At 46.7% G+C, this 21782-nt stretch overlaps 1 protein-coding gene across 4 annotated transcripts in view; it reads right to left on the reverse strand.

Annotated features, from left to right (window-relative positions):
• Window positions 1-21782, reverse strand: part of TUBGCP5 (tubulin gamma complex associated protein 5) — a 1496334-nt gene that overhangs the window by 1082126 nt on the left and 392426 nt on the right. For all 4 annotated transcript variants that reach the window (XM_033947661.1, XM_033947658.1, XM_033947659.1 and 1 more), the window contains one exon: window positions 15463-15580. In XM_033947661.1, the coding sequence (XP_033803552.1) occupies window positions 15463-15580 (118 nt within the window). The remainder of the gene's footprint in view (window positions 1-15462; window positions 15581-21782) is intronic.

Genomic DNA, 21782 nt, shown 5'->3' on the forward strand with positions numbered 1-21782 from the left:
CTAGTGGCTGAGAAAATAAAGGCGAAAGAGTTGGTGTTCATGAAATATAAAAAAAAAAAAGAGAAGAGGAGAGGAGAGCAGAAAGGACTACAGGGTGAAACTGAAAGAAGCCAAGAGAGAGATACGTTTGGCGAAGGCACAGTAGGAAGAACAAATGGCTAAAAATTTAAAAAAGGGAGATAAACATTTTTTCAGATATATTAGTAAAAGGAGGAAGATAAAAAATGGAATTGCTAGGCTAAAAGATGCTGGGAACAAATATGTGGAGAGTGATGAGGAGAAAGCAAATGTGCTAAACAAATACTTCTGTTCTGTGTTCACAGAAGAAAATCCTGGAGAAGGACCGAGATTGTCTGACAAAGTTACATGAGAAAATGGAGTAGATTCTGCACCGTTCACGGAGGAGGGTGTTTATGAGCAACTTGAAAAACTGAAGGTGTACAAAGCGATGGGACCAGACGGGATCCATCCCAGGATACTAAGGGAGCTCAGAGAGGTTCTGGCGAGTCCTATTAAAGACTTGTTCAACAAATCTCTGGAGACGGGAGTGATTCCTGGGGATTGGAGGAGAGCGGATGTGGTCCCTATTCATAAAAGTGATCACAAGGATGAAGCAGGAAATTACAGGCCGGTGAGCCTCACCTCAGTTGTTGGAAAAATAATGGAAGTGTTGCTGAAAGAAAGGATAGTGTACTTCCTTGAATCTAATGGGTTACAGGATCCGAGACAACATGGCTTTACAAAAGGTAAATCGTGCCAAATGAACCTGATTGAATTTTTTGATTGGGTGACCAGAGAGCTGGATATAATTTACTTGGATTTCAGCAAAGCCTTTGATACAGTTCCTCATAGGAGGCTATTGAACAAATTTGAAGGGCTGAAGTTAGGACTCAAAGTGGTGAACTGGGTCAGAAACTGGCTGTCGGACAGACACCAGAGGGTGGTGGTTAATGGAAGTCGCTCGAAGGAAGGAAAGGTGACTAGTGGAGTCCCTCAGGGTTCGGTGCTGGGATCAATCCTGTTCAATATGTTTGTGAGTGACATTGTTGAAGGGTTAGAAGGAAAAGTGTGCCTTTTTGCAGAAGATACCATGATTTATAACAGAGTAGACACCGAAGAGGGAGTGGAAAATATGAAAAAGGATCTGCAAAAGTTAGAGGAATGGTCTAATGCCTGGCAACTAAAATTCAATGCAAGGAAATGCAGAGTAATGCATTTGGGGATTAATAATAGGAAGGAACCGAATATGCTGAGAGGAGAGAAGCTGATATGCACAGACAGGGAGAGGGACCTTGGGGTTATAGTGTCCGAAGATCTAAAGGCGAAAAAACAGTGTGACAAGGCAGTGGCTGCTGCTAGAAGGATGCTGGGCTGTATAAAGAGAGGCGTAGTCAGTAGAAGGTGTTGACGCTCCTGTACAGGTCATTGGTGAGGCCCCACTTGGAGTATTGTGTTCAGTTTTGGAGACCGTATCTGGCGAAAGACGTAAGAAGACTTGAGGCGGTCCAGAGGAGGGCGACGAAAATGATAGGAGGCTTGCGCCAGAAGACGTATGAGGACAGACTGGAAGCCCTGAATATGTATACCCTAGAGGAAAGGAGAGACAGGGGAGATATGATTCAGACGTTCAAATACTTGAAGGGTATTAATGTAGAACAAAATCTTTTCCAGAGAAAGGAAAATGATAAAACCAGAGGACATAATTTGAGGTTGAAGGGTGGTAGATTCAGGGGCAATGTTAGGAAATTCTACTTTACGGAGAGGGTAGTGGATGCCTGGAATGCGTTCCCGAGAGAGGTGGTGGAGAGTAAAACTGTGACTGAGTTCAAAGAAGCGTGGGATGAACACAGAAGATTTAGAATCAGAAAATAATATTAAATATTGAACTAGGTCAGTTACTGGGCAGACTTGCACGGTCTGTGTCTGTGTATGGCCATTTGGTGGAGGATGGGCAGGGGAGGGCTTCAATGGCTGGGAGGGTGTAGATGGGCTGGAGTAAGTCTTAACAGAGATTTCGGCAGTTGGAACCCAAGCACAGTACCGTGTAAAGCTTTGGATTCTTGCCCAGAAATAGCTAAGAAGAAAAAATTTAAAAAAAAAAAAAATTTAAATCGAATCAGGTTGGGCAGACTGGATGGACCATTCGGGTCTTTATCTGCCGTCATCTACTATGTTACTATGAAGAGAGGCTAGCAAGGGAAGCAAGAAATTTCAAACCATTCTTTAGATATGTTAAAGGGAAGCAGCCGGCTAGAGAGGAGGTGGGGCCGCTGGACGACAGAGACAGGAAGGGAGTGGTGAAGGAGGAGAAGGTAGTGGCAGAAAGGCTTAACATGTTCTTCTCGTCTGTATTTACAAACGAGAACACGTCTCCAACATACCGGAACCTGAGAAATTCTTCAATGAAAGTCAAACAGAAAAATTAACATCTATGGAAGTGAGCCTTAAGGATGTGCGCAGGCAGATAGAAAAACTAAAAACTGACAAATCCCCGCATCCGGACAGCATACATCCAAGGGTTCTGGAAGAATTAAAGGAGGAGATAGCGGAACTACTGCAGCAAATTTGCAACTTATCCCTGAAAACAGGCGTGATCTCTGAGGACTGGAAGATAGCCAATTTACGCCCATCTTTAAAAAGGGATCAAGAGGTGACCCGGGAAACTACAGGCCGGTGAGCCTGACCTCGGTTCCGGGAAAAATGGCAGAAACACTGATAAAAGAAAATATTGATGAACATTTTGAAAGAAACGAACTTCTGATAACCAGTCAACATGGTTTCTGCAAGGGGAGATCGTGCCTAACGAACTTATTGCACTTCTTCGAAAGGATTAACAAATGGATGGACAAAGGAGACCCCATAGACATCGTATATCTAGATTTCCAAAAAGCCTTTGACAAGGCTTTGACAAGGCCATGAACGTCTACTCCGGAAACTGAAGAACCATGGGGTGGAAGGAGACGTACATAGATGGATCAGAAACTGGTTGGAGGGTAGAAAATATAGGGTAGGAGAGAAGGGCCACTACTCGGACTGGAGGAGGGTCACGAGTGGTGTCCCGCAGGGCTCGGTTCTCGGGCCACTGCTATTTAATATATTCATAAATGATCTAGAAAAAGGGACGAAGTGTGAGATAATAAAATTTGCAGATGACACCAAACTATTTAGTGGAGCTCGGACTACAGAGGACTGCGAAGAATTGCAAAGGGACTTGAACAAACTAGGGGAATGGGCGACGAGATGGCAGATGAAGTTCAATGTTGAGAAATGTAAAGTATTACATGTGGGAAGCAGAAACCCGAGGTACAACTATACGATGGGAGGGATATTATTGAATAAGAGTACCCAGGAAAGGGACTTGGGGGTAATGGTGGATATGACAATGAAGCCGACGGCACAATGCGCAGCGGCCGCTAAGAGAGCGAATAGAATGCTAGGTGTAATCAAGAAGGGTATTACAGCCAGAACAAAAGAAGTTATCGTGCCGTTGTATCGGGCGATGGTGTGCTCGCATTTGGAGTACTGCGTACAATATTGGTTGCCGTACCTTAAGAAGGATATGGCGTTACTCGAGAGGGTTCAGAGGAGAGCGACACGTCTGATAAAAGGTATGGAAAATCTGTCATACGCTGAGAGATTGGAGAAACTGGGGCTCTTTTCCCTGGAGAAGAGGAGACTTAGAGGGGATATGATAGAGACTTACAAGATCATGAAGGGCATAGAGAGAATAGAGAGGGACAGATTCTTCAAACTTTCGAATAATAAAAGAACAAGAGGGCACTCGGAAAAGCTGATAGGGGATAGATTCAGAAAGAATGCTAGGAAGTTCTTTTTTACCCAACGTGTGGTGGACACCTGGAATGTGCTTCCAGAGGCCGTAATAGGGCAGAGTACGGTACTGGGGTTTAAGAAAGGATTGGACAATTTCCTACTGGAAAAGGGGATAGAGGGGTATAGATAGAAGATTACTGCACAGGTCCTGGACCTGTTGGGCCGCCGCATGAGCGGACTGCTGGGCGCGATGGACCTCAAGTCTGACCCAGCAGAGGCATTGCTTATGTTCTTATGTTCTTATTAGAAACGAAAGGTACTGGGGATAGGAAAGTTTTAATTACAATATGTAAATAAAAATAAAAAGAAAGGATAGAGGGATAGGGAAAGAGAAAAAGACAGGGATGGCGCTTTTTAAAAACTTTTTCCCCCCACTTATTGATAGGCATCTTTAAAGAGAAATGTTTAAGATTCGTTTTAAATTTATTTAGGGAATTTTTGTTGTGGAGATAAAGTGGCATTGAATTCCAGAGCAAGGGTGCGACTACAGAAAGGAGGGACTGGAAAACATGAAAAATGATCTATAAGTTAGAGCACAGTTCTTCAACCGCCGGTCCGCGGACCGGTGGCGGTCCGCAGGAAATTTTTGCCGGTCCTCGCAGGGCCGGCAAGATTGACTCACTTCAACTTCCTGCCGGTCCACGCAGGGCCGGCAAGATCAACATATTCACGATGCGATGCGATTCACGAAGGCAGCCTCGGGGCTTTTGCCAAGTCGCGGTTGCCTCTGATGATGCAACTCCTCTTTCCTCAGAGGCGGCGCGACCCAACAAAGGACCCGAGGCTATCTTCCTGAATCGCTGTGCTGAGAAGTAAGGAGAGCTGCTGGGAGGGGAGAAAGCCATTATTAGAGTCTGGGAAGCTGCTGGGCAAGGGGAAACAGGGACAGCTGCTACTGGAGAGGGAGAAGGAGAGATGCTGCTGAGAGGGGAGGAGGGGAAGGAATCTGGGAAGCTGCTGGGCAAGGGAAAAAAGGGACAGCTGCTACTGGAGAGGGAGAAGGAGAGATGCTGCTGGGAGGGGAGGAGGGAAAGGAGTCTGGGAAGCTGCTGGGCAAGGGAAAAACAGGGACACTCTGCTACTGGAGAGGGAGAAGGAGAGATGCTGCTGGGAGGGGAGGAAGGGAAGAGCGTTACTGCTGGACAGGAGGAGGAGGGAAGGGAGAATGAAAAAAAGGAAGGAAACAGCTGGCAGAGAGATTAGAGGAGGGGAAGGGGAGACACAGGCATGAGAAAGTAGAGAGCTTGATGATAGGAAGGGATCAGCAGAAAAATAAGCAGAGAGGGACAAGGATGATAGATCTGGTGTAGGAGAGATAAAAATGAAGAGAGCAGTGAAGTTGGAATGAATCATGTAAAAAGGAGAGAGGGGGCACAAGCTGGATGGAAAGGGGAGAGGGGCATAGAAAGAGGACAGATACCATAAGGAAGGGGGAGAGGACAGACAATGGATGGAAGGGGCAGATGCTGGACTGAAGAGACAGAGAGGGCAGACGCTGGAAGGAAGAGAGTGAAAAGAAGATTGAAAGCAGAAACCAGAGACAACAAAAGGTCGAAAAAAATAATTTTATTTCTATTTTGTGATTAGAATATATCAGATTTGAAATATATATCCTGCTAGAGCTGATGTTAGACATAACTGGGGACTGCAAAACCCAGGCAGTGCTTCTTTAGCTTCCAGCTGGCTTAGGGCACTCTCTGACCAGGGGGCAGTTGCCCTAGTTGCACTCCCCTAAAACTATTACTGTCATGTGTGACTGCAGTATTCTGTTAGCATGATATTTCTGTGTAGCATTCTGTAATAATTTGGCTTGTTCAGTTTTCTTGATAGTAGAGGGGATATATGTGAAGGGGAGGGGAGGCAGGGGTTTTGTTGATCCTTGCTCTGAATTATTTGTATTTATAAAATGACAATTGTACAGAATATTGTTTCTTTTTATACTTTAATAAAATACATTCAATATAAAATCATAACTGAGGCTTGTGTGGATGGGATCAGATGATTTGTGGGGACTGAGCTCGCGGAGATGGGACAGAAACGGGGTTTTTAAATTTTAGTCCTAGTAGTTTGCCGGTCCACAAAATAATTCTATTTTTTCTGCCGGTCCACGGGTGTAAAAAGGTTGAAGAACACTGAGTTAGAGGAATGGTCTAATATCTGGCAACTAAAATTCAATGCAAAGAAATGCAGTATAATGCATTTGGGGATTAATAATCAGAAGGAGTCATATATGCTGGGAGGTAAGAGGCTGATATGCACGGATGGGGAGAAGGACCTTGGGGTGATAGTGTCCAAAGATCTAAATGTGAAAAAACAGTGCGACAAGGCTGCCAGAAGGTTGCTGGGCTATATAGAGAGAGGCATAACCAGTAGAAGACTGAAGGTGTTGATGCTCCTGTACAGGTCATTGGTAAGGCCCCACTTGGAATATTGTGTTCAATTTTGGATACCGTATCTGGTGAAGGTCACAAAAAGACTTGAAGTGGTCCAGAGGAGGGTGACCAAAATGATAGGAGGTTTGCGCCAAAAGATGTATGAGGAGAGACTGGAAGCCCTGAAGATGTATACCCTAGAGGAAAGGAGGGACAGGAGAGATATGATTCAGGCATTCAAATACTTGAAGGGTATTAACGTAGAACAAAATTGTTTCAAGAGAAAGGAAAATGGTAAAACCAGAGGACATAATTTGAGGTAGAGGTGTGGTAGACTCAAGAGCAATGTAATGAAATTCTTCTTTACAGAGAGGGTGATGGATGCCTGGAATGTGCTCCCGAGAGAGGTGGTGGAGATGAAAACGGTGACGGAGTTCAAAAAAGCGTGGGAAGAACACAGAGGATTCTAGAATCAGAAAATAATAGTAAATATTGAAGAACTAAGGCCAGTTCTGGACAGACTTGCATGGTCTGTGTCTGTATATGCCTGTTTGGTGGAGGATGTGCTGGGGAGGGCTTCAATGGTTGGGATAGTGTAGATGGACTGGAGTGAACTTTGACGGAGACTTCAGTAGTTGAAACCTAAGAACAGTACAGGGTAGAGCTTTGGATTCTTGCCCAGAAATAGCTAAGAAGAAGAAGAAAAAAAAAACCCCAACAAATTTTTAAATTGAATCAGGTTGGGCAAACTGGATGGATCATTCAGGTCTTTATCTGCCGACATCTACTATGTTACTATGTTGCTGCAAAGAATGTAGGATGACGGATTCATATGAAAATATTGGCCTTGGAAGCAGGGGCACCCCGCTTAGAGGAATGAATCATCACAAAGATGTTCAGAGAGTCAAAACTCATTTGTGACCTCTAGATAACAGGAGCTCTGTACTCATCCAACTTTTTCAAAATGTGGTCCAGCTTCCTACAACCAGTAGGCTGAAAAACAGGCAAATACACTTCCTGATTAACAGGGAATGCCGACACCACCTTCGGTAGAAATGAAGAAACTGCGGAGAGAGATCCCAGTCTCTACAAGAAAGGCTCTCTACAAGACAAAGCCTGGAGCTCCGAGACATGTCTCGCTGAGGTAATGGCGACCAGATAAACTGCCTTTAGTTTTAGGTCCAAGAGAGATGTGTCCTTCAGCGGCTCAAATGGAAATTTGGTGAGGCCAGACAGAACCAAGTTAAGGTCCCATGAAGGGAACAGCGATTTGATCGGTGGTCTAATAAGAGCACATTTCAGAAATCTGGCCACGTCAGATGCAAGCGAAAGACTATGGGGTCCCAGGCTCTGAAACAAGAGAGCCCATCGACTTGGACCTGAAGAGAAGCCACAGTGAGGCCTCTATCAAGGCCCACTTGAAGAAAGGCTAGCACTACTGAAACTGGAGCAGAATACTGCTCCACACTTTCCTAGTTGTACCAATGTTGGGAAATCTTCTACACCTTAGAAGAGGCAGACACAGTAGTCGATTTCTTAGATTTCAGAAGAGTAGAAATGACATCAGAATATCCTTTACGCTATAACACTTAATGCTCAATACCCATGCCATAAGAGCAAAGCGATCGTGATCCTCCATGCACACTGGATCCTGAGCGAGAAGGTTTGGAAGAGCCCGCAACCGAAGGCCGTGGCCCATGAGAAGAAGCATCAGATCCGCGTACCGCATTCTGCAAGACCAATCTGAAGACACCAGAATGACCCTTCCCTGATGAAAATAAATTCATGTAAACCGTTCTGAGCTCCCCTGGGAGAACGGTATAGAAAACTGAATATATAAATAAATAAATGAGACACAATCAGCAAAGGACCTGACCTATCATGGGCCAGGGAGGTAAAATATACAGCAGAACTCCCTATGGCCACGGCTAGACCCTCGCTTCTGGGCTCGAATCTTCCACTGAAGAATCGGGCTGCTTTCGAGTTCTTCACCATTGCCATTAGGTTGAAGTGAGGCCAATCCTAGCGCCGTACAATGGCTTGGTAAGCTGCTGAGGAGAGACTGCTTGAACATTGTCGACTTCCGCCACATGCGCTGCCAAGAGCACCTGGAGATGCTGCTCCACCCAGCGAAAGAGCAGGCAACGCACTTTTGGTTCCTCCCTGGCGATTGACATATGCTGTCACATTGTCGGAGAAGACTCTGACTGCTTGGTCCTTCAGAGTCCTCTGCAATTTTACCAGTTCCAATCAGTTGATCGACCATTTCTTTTGGGAGGGCATCCAATACGCTGAGGAGACTGGCTTCTGTTGTCACAAGCACCCAGGAAGCAATCCACTGCAGCATGCCCCTGGAGAGAGACTGTGGAAGAAGCCACCAATCCATGCAGAGTCCAGAGAAGACTTGTCTATAGCATGTCCAAATGAGAAGCCCAGCGCGAAAGCAAAGTGTGTTGTAGAGGGTTCATATGCGCCCTCACCCAAGGCACCACATCTATTGTGTCCACCATGGACCTCAATACTTGAAGATAGTCCTGAGCCGCCGAAGCTATTTTGTCCAGGAAACAAGAAATCTGAGAGCACAACTTCTTTATGTGTGCCTCTGAAAGATAGACACGGCTGCTGCCATATCAAATAATATATCCAGGTATTCCAAGGACTGTATCGGCATCCAAATGCAGAGCTAAGAAAACTAAAGAATAAAAAGTAATGAAGGGATAAGAAATACAAAAATATAAATTGAACAAATTATATCTAATAAATCTCAAAACAGCTTGTCAAATAGCTATAAACAGTCTTACAGGTTTAGAAAAGCAAGCCTAGTTGTTCTGTACTACTACCGTATTTGCCGGCGTATAAGACGACTGGGCGTATAAGATGACCCCCCAACTTTTACAGTTAAAATATAGAGTTTGTTATATACTCGCCGTATAAGACTACCCCTTCTTCCGCACACCTTCTGCACAACCTTCTGCCTGCCTGACCCCCCTTGAAGGTCTGCACCCCCCGAAGGCCTGCACCCCCCCGAAGGCCTGTCCCCCCCTTGTAGGCCTGTCCCCCCCCTTGTAGGCCTGTCCCCCCTTGAAGTCCTGCCTGCCTGCCTTTCCCCCCTTGAAGGCCTGTCTCCCCCTTGAAGGCCTGCACCCCCCCCGAAGGCCTGTCCCCCCTTGAAGGCCTGCCTGCCTGCCTGTCACCCCCTCCCCCTTGAAAGCCTGCCTGCCTGCCCGCCCGCCCCACCCTGAAGGCCTGATGCCCCGACCCACCCCGAAGGACCGCTCGCCCCCCTGGCCTCCCGCACCACCTATGAAGCAGCCGCAGCAGGATCGCGAAGTCAGCGTCAGCGATCCCTGCGCTGCTTCCTGCGCCACGGTCCCGCCCCTCCTCTGACGTCAGAGGAGGGGCGGGATCGCTGACGCTGACTTCGCGATCCTGCTGCGGACTGCTTCACAGGTGGTGCAGGAAGGTCAGTGGGGCGAGCGGTCCTTCGGGGGTGGGGGGGGATTGAACGGCAAGGCCGGGAGCACCCCCTTAGGGCTGGCACCCGGGGCGCACCGCCCCCTCCGCCCCCCCCCTTGGTACGCCACTGCATGTAAACAGTACCCCGGCGTATAAGACGACCCCCCGACTTTGGGGAGGATTTTAAGGTACTGAAAAGTCGTCTTATACGCCGGCAAATACGGTACTTATCACTTCTATAGCACTGCTAGACATTTGCAGTGCTGTACATTAAACATGTAAGAAACAATCGCTATTTAATAGAGTTTACAAACAGTGCAATGGAAGATTAGGTTACTAACCTCTGCTAATCATCTTTCTTGTAAATATCCTCTGGAATCTACACCTGAGGGTTGTGTAACTTTTCCAGCCTTAGATTGTAGGGAACTGAAAACAAATTTCCAGCCCCTCCCCCGTGGACATATCCTATGATACACCTCTGTAGTTTCAGTTAGTGGCCAAGCCAGATAGAGCTATAGCAAACAGGAAAAAAAGAGAGGGGGGGGGGGCTCATCACAAACAACTTCAAAACTATCATAGCCCTAAGGCTAACACAGCATAAACATTGAACTTGAACATGCAACAATTTGTAACCATACAAATTTGGGTAAAACAAACACTGCCTGAGGGCTCGGAAGGGAAGAAACCACCCAGGAACCCCTCAAACCCAACATAAAGTACAAATATGGTATTCTCAAGGAGTCTTGTCGAAGACAGAAATCCATCTTACTAGTTATTGGTCAGGCAACCTGTGAATCGGACAGAAAAACAGGCAGGTGTGTAAATTCCAGAGGATATTTACAAGAAACAAGATTAGCAGAAGTAAGTAACCTAATCTTTCATTCTTGTACAATATCTCTGGAATCTACACCTGAGGGACGTATCAAGGCAGTCCCAGCACATCAGGGGGGGCCTGATAAGCCCGCCACCAGGACTTGAGCCCCAAAAGCTGCATCTTGCAGTACCATCACATCAAGTAGCCAGTAGTCCAAGCGGCCTCTCTGCAAATCTCCACAGAAGAAACAGCTTTGGAGTCTGTCCAAGAGGAAGCAATTTCTCTGGTAGATTGAGCCTTCACCCCAAAAGGTAAATCGTGCCAAACGAACCTGATTGAATTTTTTGATTGGGTGACCAGAGAGCTGGATCGAGGACATATGCTAGATGTAATTTATTTGGATTTCAGCAAAGCCTTTGATACAGTTCCTCATAGGAGGCTGTTGAACAAACTTGAAGGGCTGAAGTTAGGACCCAAAGTGATGAACTGGGTCAGAAACTGGCTGTCGGACAGACGCCAGAGGGTGGTGGTTAATGGAAGTCGCTCGAAGGAAGGAAAGGTGACTAGTGGAGTCCCTCAGGGTTCGGTGCTGGGGCCAATCCTGTTCAATATGTATGTAAGTGACATTGCTGAAGGGTTAGAAGGAAAAGTGTGCCTTTTTGCAGATGATACCAAGATTTGTAACAGAGTAGACACCGAAGAGGGAGTGGAAAATATGAAAAAGGATCTGCAAAAGTTAGAGGAATGGTCTAATGCCTGGCAACTAAAATTCAATGCAAAGAAATGCAGAGTAATGCATTTGGGGATTAATAATAGGAAGGAACCGTATATGCTGGGAGGAGAGAAGCTGATATGCACGGACGGGGAGAGGGACCTTGGGGTGATAGTGTCCGAAGATCTAAAGGCGAAAAAAACAGTGTGACAAGGCAGTGGCTGCTGCCAGAAGGATTCTGGGCTGTATAAAGAGAGGCGTAGTCAGTAGAAGAAATAAGGTGTTGATGCCCCTGTACAGGTCATTGGTGAGGCCCCCACTTGGAGTATTGTGTTCAGTTTTGGAGACCGTATCTGGCGAAAGACGTAAGAAGACTTGAGGCGGTCCAGAGGAGGGCGACGAAAATGATAGGAGGCTTGCACCAGAAGACATATGAGGAGAGACTGGAAGCCCTGAATATGTATACCCTAGAGGAAAGGAGAGACAGGGGAGATATGATTCAGACGTTCAAATACTTAAAGGGTATTAACGTAGAACAAAATCTTTTCCAGAGAAAGGAAAATGGTAAAACCAGAGGACATAATTTGAGGTTGAGGGGTGGTAGATTCAGGGGCAATGTTAGGAAATTCTACTTTACGGAGAGGGTGGTGGATGCCTGGAATGCGCTCCCGAGAGAGGTGGTGGAGAGTAAAAACTGTGACTGAGTTCAAAGAAGCGTGGGATGAACACAGAAGATTTAGAATCAGAAAATAATATTAAAGATTGAACTAGGCCAGTTACTGGGCAGACTTGTACGGTCTGTGTCTGTGTATGGCCGTTTGGAGGAGGATGGGCAGGGGAGGGCTTCAATGGCTGGGAGGGTGTAGATGGGCTGGAGTAAGTCTTAACAGAGATTTCGGCAGTTGGAACCCAAGCACAGTACAGGGTAAAGCTTTGGATTCTCGCCCAGAAATAGCTAAGAAGAAAAAAAAAAAAAAAAAAAAAATTTTAAATTGAATCAGGTTGGGCAGACTGGATGGACCATTCGGGTCTTTATCTGCCGTCATCTACTATGTTACTATGTTACTATCCCCGCTGACACAAAGCCAACAGAATGAGCTGCATGGATCCATTGAGAGATGGGAACCATAGAAGCAGGCCTACCCCGCCGGGCAGGACCCACCAGGACAAACACATTATCCGAAAAACAGAAGCCATTTGTGGCCTCCAGGTATCTCAGAAGGAGACTCCTCACGTCCAGTGACTGCAAATATGGTCCTTGGCCTCACAGCCTGAGGAACAAAGGCAGGCTGCCAAACTTCCTGATTGACATGGAACGCTGAAACCACTTTGGGAAGGATGGTCCTCAAGAGGCCCGCAGAATCCGAGAAGCTGCGAAAGGGATCACTGCATGAAAGAGCTTGTAGCTCTACCACTCTACATGCAGAAGTGATCGCTACAATTAAAACGGTCTTGATGGTAAGAACTTTCAGAGAGATCTGATCCAGGGGTTCATAGGGTGGATAAGTCAGTGAGTGGAGAACCAAGTTCAAATTCCATGTTAGACAAGGTAGTCGCAAAGGAGTCTCCCCGCCCCCTGCAAGAAGAGGACAATGTCCGGGTATGACGCCAGCCGTGCAGCCAGTGAACCCCTGAGCACAGCAAGACCCAAACACGATAGTCCTGCAATCTGAACACGGAGCGAACAAACCGCAAGACCCTTCCTGAGGCCAGCTTGCAGGAAGTCCAGGACCTGTGCCATGGAGGGGGCCGAGGGATCCACCTGAACCCTCTCACACCAAGCCTGGAAGCACTGCCAGGCTTTAGCATAGGCTGACACAGTAGATTTCCACTTACCCTGAAGGAGTGTAGCAATGACGGCAGACGAATAGCCCCTAGCACTCAACGCCATGCGCTCAAGAGCCAAGCCGTAAGACCAAATGGTAAGGATCTTGTAGCGCTTTGGGGTCATGTGTGAGCATCCGCCAATGACAGGGAAGTTGTAGACCCCTTTCTATGCTCAACCGCACCAGGTCTATGTACCATGGTCTTCTGGGCCAGCCTGGGGCCACCAGGATCACTTGGCCTGCATGAGAGGCAGGACACACCCTATCATGGGCCACGGGGGGAAAACATAGAGAAGCTCCCCCTGGGGCCAAGATTGCACCAGAGCATCTATCCTTTCGCTGCCGACCTCTCTGCAGCGGCTGAAGAATCTGTTTGCCTTCCAGTTCTTGGCGGATGCCATCAGATCGAAGGACGGACGGCCGGCCCTACTGCCAGACTATGGTCTTGAACGCCATTCTGGACAAGGACCATTCTCCTGGGTTCAGGATCTGCTGACTGAGAAAGTCTGCCTGAACGTTGTCTATGCCTGCCACGTGAGCCACAGACAAAGCCACCAGATGCTTTTCCACCCAGGAAAAGAGCATTCGAGCCGCCAGACTCAGCAGGGGACTCTTTTTGTGCCCCCCTAATGGTTGACATAGGCTACAGCTGTCTCACTGACTGAGAATACACGAACAGCCTTCTGATGGAGACACTGTTGAAAGCACAAGGCCAGGCGGATCGCTTGAAGTTCCAGACAACTGATCGACCATCTGCTGTCCAGCGCAGTCCACTGACCTAGCACTGGGACAGACCTGCAAACTGCCCCCCCCACCCCCCCAGCTGGACAGACTCGCGGCCATTGTCAGATTCACCCAGTTCAAGACTCACAGAGGAAGTTTGTAGCGAAAACGAAGCTCCTAAGAACAAAAAATATACTTTTAAAGAAAATCCAAGATGGCCACCGCGGGTGCCAATTTTACCCTAAAATGACCTGGGAAAAACACAGGGAACCTGGGAAAACAGCAATTTTGTGATTTTAGGAGGGGTAGAGCATGCAGGGAAACCCCTTTCTAGGACCCCCAAAAATCGCCAAACCAGAGATCACACAGATGGCACAGTGGCAGGTGCTGCATTGCAATCAAATGGCAGGCAAGCTATAATCAGAGCATGCACGAAGATCATTACCTCAGGAGCTAAGAAACAGGATTTTAGGTCTTCTGACTGCCTCACCTTCCCTGTCACCACAGCCAGTGACTGCCAAGACCTCTCAGGATAATTAGGGAAGATACGAGGTCCGGTCCCGATCCTGGATGCACCCCCACCTGCGCTCTACCCCTTAGCAGACGAGCACGGGGTGAGATGGCTCCCAATCCCGGAGACCCGATCGTTCTGTAGGCTGTCCAGGGTGCTTACTGCAGTTTTGCTAACAGGTAACCCCCAGAAGCAGACTATCAGAAAGTCTGTGATCTCCCGCCGAAGGATATCCACTCAGGGTAAATCCGCAGCACTAGGGCAAGACCCACGCCAAAAATCATTTAACTAGAACTTAGAAAAAAAAGGAAAATAAGAGCAGAAGAGAAAACCCACTACAGTTAAGGCTGTAGTAAACGAAATAAAACTACAGAGGTGTGTCACAGGATATGTCCACTGGGGGAGGGACTGGAAAATTGTTTTCAGTTCCCTACAGTCTAAGGCTGGAAGAGTTACAAAACCCTCAGGTGTAGATTCCAGAGGTATTGTATGTACTGGGCATTGTACGTACTGGGAATAGAGGTATTGTACATACTGGGTACATACTGAGAAATACAGGTTGTGGCGTGGGAGAAATATGGACATGAAAGCATTAATTATGCAAAGCAGCAAACTGAACACTACAGCTTAAATTTCACAAGCTGAATAATTCCAGAAGTTATTTATAATTTGTATAACTGATTCCATCTACAGTTCTTGGTGAGTAACAAGTGCATGCCAAATCAAACAAAATCACAATTAATAAATCAACTTCTAAAGAATAAAATCAGAATCAAAAAATCTCATAAAGCACTTAAAATTCTAAATCAAATATTAAAAACTTTCAACTGTTTTCTGAATTGTGAAATTGAAGGCACTGAAGTTAATGCATCAAGAGGCAGTGTTATTTTTCTCCCTGAGAGCAACTTAGAAAGTCTGGTCAATTTCCAACAATAGACTTCCCTCCACCTGTTCTGATCACTTGTTAAAAAAGACCCTTTTATTTCCCAGATCGCTTGTTGAAATGCTGCACCCCATTGCTGGTGTCTAGAGGTGATCAGACACAATCTTCAGTCACCCATAGATTCCACTTTTAAAAATGGTACCAACAAGATGGTAGTCTCTTGGAACAGTACTACTGCTAGAGGCAAAGCTACAAATAATGCCACTGTTTTACTAAGTTAGTAAATAAAGTCCTAAAGTAAATGAAATTAAATGATATTTAATATATTTCTTACCAAATAGTTGCTACATTGGAGTGGAGATGTAAACTGTGATAGAGTCTGTGTGCTCTGCCTGTCCAGTATTGAGGAACCACATGCTGGTCCAACCAGCTACGTGAATCGGGCTCATCAGCTAAATAAGAAATTTGACAATTATGAATAGGAAAATTTTAAGGCTGTACTCCAATACACAGGGGAAACATTTTGCATATTAATCAAGTTTGATGATATTTACATTTAGGCCTGGATTCTATAAACAGCGTCCCGATTGTAGGTGGCCAACTGCTGCCTAACCAGTCAGCCGGGATGCACGTTTCCTTAAAAAAAACCTCAAGAGGCAGGTCGCCTACATTAGAGGTGCCTCCGGGAGTCTAGGAAGGTGCGCAAGCCTGCCTAAGCTTGCCTAAGGCCAGGCTTGGATGTGGTTTGGCCCAGAAGTAACATTTGGTGGACCTAGGCAGCTGGAGATAGCATCTCCCTAGGCCAGCGGGAGATACGTACAATGTAGGCCAGCATTTTGCTGGCCTACATTGTAAGTATGCAAAATGTGGCAAAAAGTTTTGTTCTATGTTGTGTATCCAGTCAAAACCTTAAATAATATGGAAATAGTAGTTATCTGGATACAGGTGAAGCTCTCTGTCCTTTTCAAAAAGACGCCTCAGCCCCACCACTCCACCGCTTAAAGTATTTCATATCGCGGGAAGCATATTGTGGTGCTTCATCATTGGCTAGTCAATATTTGAAAAAAGTTTTGTAAAGTTTTCTTTTTGCTTTAATTCTAATTATTTTCCCATTGAATGAATATATTTCAAATTTTAATTATTCACTTATTTTTTTTGGAAAATAAATAAATAGTACTATTTATTTATTTTCCAAAAAAAATAAGTGAATAATTAAAATTTGAAATATATTCATTCAATGGGAAAATAATTAGAATTAAAGCAAAAAGAAAACTTTACAAAACTTTTTTCAAAAATTGACTAGCCAATGATGAAGCACCACAATATGCTTCCCGCGATATGAAATACTTTAAGCGGTGGAGTGGTGGGGCTGAGGCGTCTTTTTGAAAAGGACAGAGAGCTTCACCTGTATCCAGATAACTACTATTTCTACATTGTAAGTAGACTTGGCTGCTGAGCTTATTGCGGAAAGGGATCTCCCTGCTGCCCTGCAAGGCACGATTGCGGCAGGAGGTATGCCAAATCTCTCCTGCCTGGCAAACCTCCCCTAACAATCACGGCAGAAGGGATGCCCAGTCACTCCTGCCCGGCACTCCCCGATCATTGCAGGAGGGATGCCCAGTCTCTCCAGCCCAGCACCCCCTAAGGATTGTGGCAGGAGGGATGCCCCATTCCTCCTGCCGGAACTCCCCCCTCGTAGATTGCCAGGAGGACCCAGCCAACTGGCCATCAAGAAAGGTTAGAGGGGGGTCCGGGGAATGGGCTGGGCAGACCGGCAAGGAGTTGTCTGGCAGGAGGGACTAGGTATCCCTCCTGCCAGTGAAGAGCACTTCATGGAGAGGGTGTTCCAGCAGGAAGGATTGGGCATCTCTCCTGCCAGTAGTCTTCACGGGGGGGTGGGGACAGGTTGCCGCTAAACTTATCATAGCAGGGAGATCCCTTGCCGCGATAAGCTCAGCGGCTACCCGATTCTCTAACTGATACCTATATTTAAATAGGATGCTCACAAAAAGAACCAATCACAGCTATAGATCACTTCAGTCATGATGGATAGCAAATATTAAAATGGCGTCTCAATTGAAATGGAACGCCCTCAAAGAGACGACAAACACGCTGGCTTTAGTGCTTGTCATTTTGACTGGGAAAGTGAATTAAAAATATTTCACCAGAGTAAGTAAATCTTATTCTAATCTTTTCGGGCGGTTATATGTTGTGTGAGCAGAAGCATCTACATGCTCATGTTACTACATTTTTCACACAAGTTGTTGCAATTTTTCCAAACTTTGTTTTTTGTATTTGTACCGAGTAGCATTTGCTATCACGACATATGATAGGGATGCTGACAGCACTGAGTGGAGAACTTATTGTTTACCATCAGACAGTGGCATACTTAGGGTATGTGGCACCCGGGGCCCATCATTTTTTGACACCCCCCCATGTAAAAAAATATTTTTTGTAATAACCATGAAACGTCAGAATAGAAACAGGCAGTGAAAATTTTCTTTTATTGAACCTCATATATGTAACCATTATTCCAAACATAACATAAATTATGTCTGAATTGTCATGACATCAGAAGTACATATGGAGTAGTTGCAGGTGATGCTTGGGACAGTTCTGATTTTGTTAGTTCGGTTTTATGTATTTTTTGAATAGAAGGGTTTTTATTTCTTTTTTGAAGGTTTTGTAGTCTGTGATTGAGGTCAATAGGTTGTAGAGTTGGGGGTCGAGTGTTATGAGGTTGTCGAACAGTTTTTTTTCTTTTGACTATTTTGGTTGGAGGGTGTGTGAATGGTGCGTGAGTTCTCCTATGTCTGGTTGAGGTGGATTGAATTATTTAACTGAAGAAATTAGTTACCCCCCCCCCCCCCACCCCACACACACACACACACATTAATTCTCTTCCATTTTTATTCCCATTATAAAAAAACACCTAAGTTCCCAGAAAAAAATACATTAAAATAAGAAGTGAAAACAAAGGCCCCTACAGATGAGAACATAACATAAGAATAGCCTAACTGGGTCAGACCAATGGTCCATCATGTCCAGTAGCCCATTCTCATGGTAACCAATCCAGGTCACTAGTGCCTGGTCAAAACCCAAATAGTAGCAACATTCCATGCTACTGATCCAAGGCAAGCAGACACTTCCCCCATGTCTTAATAACATACTATGGACTTTACCTCCAGGAATTTGTCCAAACCTTTCTTAAAACCAGCAACGCTATCTGCTTTTACCATAACTTCTGGCCACTTCATTTTTAAGCTTAGATCTTTCCTTCCAAACAGAGACCTTGCTAGATGTCAAATACAGAAAGAACAAGGTATCTTCACAAGGACTTAGCTGTGCAGGAAATGTGAATCTCCTCATACACCCACCATATAGTGCAAAAATGTGCAAAGGTCTGTTTTTTTCTTTCGATCACTACATAGCCTAATGCCACACAAACAGCGCTGTTACAAACATATTCTGAACATAGCCTAATGCCACACAAACAGCGCTGTTACAAACATATTCTGAAGGTCAATGCTAAGGTTAACAAAGTTTCCTTCCTTGGACCACAAGGAGATACTGACAAACCACTGGAAGAGATCCCAAAAAAACTACCCAGTTACAACACCCAAAGACCCACTCAGTGTGTGAACCAGTTGAGTGGAATGGACTAACTAGGGGGTGGAAATGGGCCCGGAGTTTGCTCAGCAGAATTTCCCAGACCACCTCTTCCTCTCAACACATTGACATGCTGCCACCACCATTAGGAACACCTCACCGGGTAGGCCAGCAATGCTTATAAACTTTCTAAAACACATTATTATATTTTCTTATAAAGCACATATTTTAACTGAACTCTCTGACATCCTCAGCCTTGCCATTCACAAAAATAGAAGGAAGAAAAGTTCCCGTTTCCTGCTGTCTCATGTCCCTGGCCTATACAATATTTTTCTTCTGCAGACCCTTCAAAAGTCTGACCAAATCCTCGTTTCACTTGCATTATAAAGTACTGAGGATGCCATCTCTACCCAATCCCAGGTCCTAAAGTCTAAGACAGTAGCGCAAACTAGTGCTGCCCGATTCAGGGGGGGGGGGGAAAAATTCGATTCGATTCAGCCTATTGAATTGGTTTTTCGATTCGACTTTCCTGCCCAATTGGGTATTTTTTTCAAACATTCTGGTGGGTTTATTTCATAGCTTTTTCACCCCCTTTGGCTTCAACTAACCACACTGGCGCTGTGGTGTAAATAAAATAAAGAAACAAAAAGGACTTATCCTCTCTCTGTTAAATCCTAGCTCACGTTTGCGGTCTAACACCAGCTCTGGCAGGATACACATTTCAAATCTGACATATTGTAATCTCAAAACAGAAAATAAAATTAGTTTTTCTACCTTTTGTTATCTGGTTATTTTTCAAATCTTGTTGGTCCAAGGCTCTGGTTGTCTTCTGATAACTTGCTTGCCAGGGTCTCCTTCTTCCTTCTTTCTGCATGCTAACCATCCATCTGCCATCTCTGAACTCCCCATTTCCCTTCCCTCCCCAGGAGGTCTGGCATCTTTCCTTTTTTCGTCGCCCTCCACAGATCCATCTTTTCTTAACTACCCTTTCATCCAGCATCTCTCCCTCCTTCCCCACCACCCCAGGGACCACCATCTCTCCCTTTCTTTTCCCAACTACCCTCCTATCCAGTATCTCTATCCCCCCTCCATACCATCCCTTGTGTCCAACTTCTCTCTCTTTCTGTTCCTTCCCTCCCTAAAAACCATGGTCCATCATCTCTCTCCCTCTCCTCTATTTTCAGACCCATTATTTCTTCCCACCCAAAGTCCGGTATATACGTGTCTCTTTGAACCCCCCCCTTCCCTCCGTGTACTTCTACACCAGGCCCCCCCTCCCCTGAAGGCCTGTCCCCCCTTAAAGGTCTGCATCCCACCCCTGAAGGCCTGTCCCCCCCTTGAAGGCCTGCCTGCCTGTCTCCCTTGAAGGCCTATCCCCCCCTTGAACGCCTGTCCCCCCTTGAAGGCCTGCCTGTCTATCCCCCTTGAAGGCCTGTCCTCCCTTGAAGGCCTGCCCCCTCTTGAAGGCCTGCCTGCCTGTCCCCCCCTTGAAGGCCTATCCCTCTCCCTTGAAGACCTGTCCCCCCTTGAAGGCCTGCCTGCCTGATCCCCTTGAAGGCCTATCCCCCCCTTGAAGGCCTGTCCCCCCTTGAAGGCCTGCCAGTCTGTCCCCCTTGAAGGCCTGTTCCCCCTTTGAAAGCCTGTCCCCCCTTTGAAGGCATGTCTGCCTGTCCCCCCCTTGAAGGCCCACCCCCCCTTGAAGACCTGCCTGCCTAATCCCCTTGAAGGCCTATCCCCCCTTGAAGGCCTGCCTGTCTGTCCCCCTTGTAGGCCTGTCCCCCCTTGAAGGTTTGCCCCCCCTTTGAAAGCCTGTCCCCCCCTTGAAGGCCTGCCTGACTATTCCCCCCTTGAAGGCCTATCCCTCCTCCTTGAAGACCTGTCCCCCCCTTGAAGGCCTGCCTGCCTGTCCCCGTATGTCTGTAGCCGCAGGAGTGCGCATGTGCGCTTAGGGTCCCCCCCCGTAAGAATGTTCGTCTTCAGCGGTGGCGTCTTCACCCCCCCACCCCCACCCCGGCACACCTGAGCCCCTGTTCAGCCTCCCATCCGACCCTCCCTTCCCGCGGTCTGGCCGGCTCCCTTAGTCCCTTGCCGCCGCCCCTCTTCTCTTCCCGCGGCCCCGACAAACGTCCTGATTCCAGCAGCGGCCGCAGCACTCTAAACACGCTGCTTTGAGGCCTTCTACGGCCCTGATTTGCTCTGCCCGCGGGACCACGGGAAAGGAAGGGGGCGGCAAGGGACTAAGGGTGCCAGCCAGACCGCGGGGACGGTGTGCGGCAGCCTCAACAGCGTGTAGGCGAGCGGCACGTGAATAAGTTTGAACAGGTGGTGGCAGTTTCGCTGGAGTTTGAGCGGCGGTGGCAGTTTCACTCAGAGGAACGGCTGGAGGGTATGGTGCCGGTGCTGCAGGTGTCCCATGCAGGTAAAAAATCTCAAAATAGGGGGAGAGGGAAAGGGGGCTGCTCTGGGGGAGGGATGTGCTGGGAGGCAGACAGCTTTACTTGGGGGGGAAGACAGAAGGGGGGCCACGGAGAGACAGTCAGGGAGGAACTGGAGGGGGAGAGGGAAAAGTAGCTGCTTTGGGGGGAGGGGTGTATTGGGAGGCAGGACAGCTTTGCTTGGGGGAGGGGAGACAGAAAGGGGCCACGGAGAGACAGTCAGGGAGGAACTGGAGGGGGAGAGGGAAAGGCTTTCTAGCACCCGTTAATATAACGAGCTTTAACACTAGTATATGCATAATCTGACAGATCTAGCAGTAAAATGAGCTGTGGAGCAACAGGGCATAATGCTAGTGCAGACTAGAGCTAGGAGCAAGATTACAAAAGAACAAGAAGAGAATAGGCGACTGCTCCTAGATGGCGTAACAGAGGAAGAAATTCAGCAATGAAAAAACTTAGTGTAAGTGTATAGAAGGTATATGGTATAACTCGTCAGGTTTGCCATGTATGGCACAGGTACCTCTGGTGATAATGATCCAATAAATGCACAATGCCTTACATGAAAGTGCAGCTACTTTGATTAGCCAATTGTAACAGCAGATCTGGCATC

Source organism: Geotrypetes seraphini, chromosome 6, assembly GCF_902459505.1.
Source record: "Geotrypetes seraphini chromosome 6, aGeoSer1.1, whole genome shotgun sequence".
Classification (NCBI taxonomy): domain Eukaryota; kingdom Metazoa; phylum Chordata; class Amphibia; order Gymnophiona; family Dermophiidae; genus Geotrypetes; species Geotrypetes seraphini.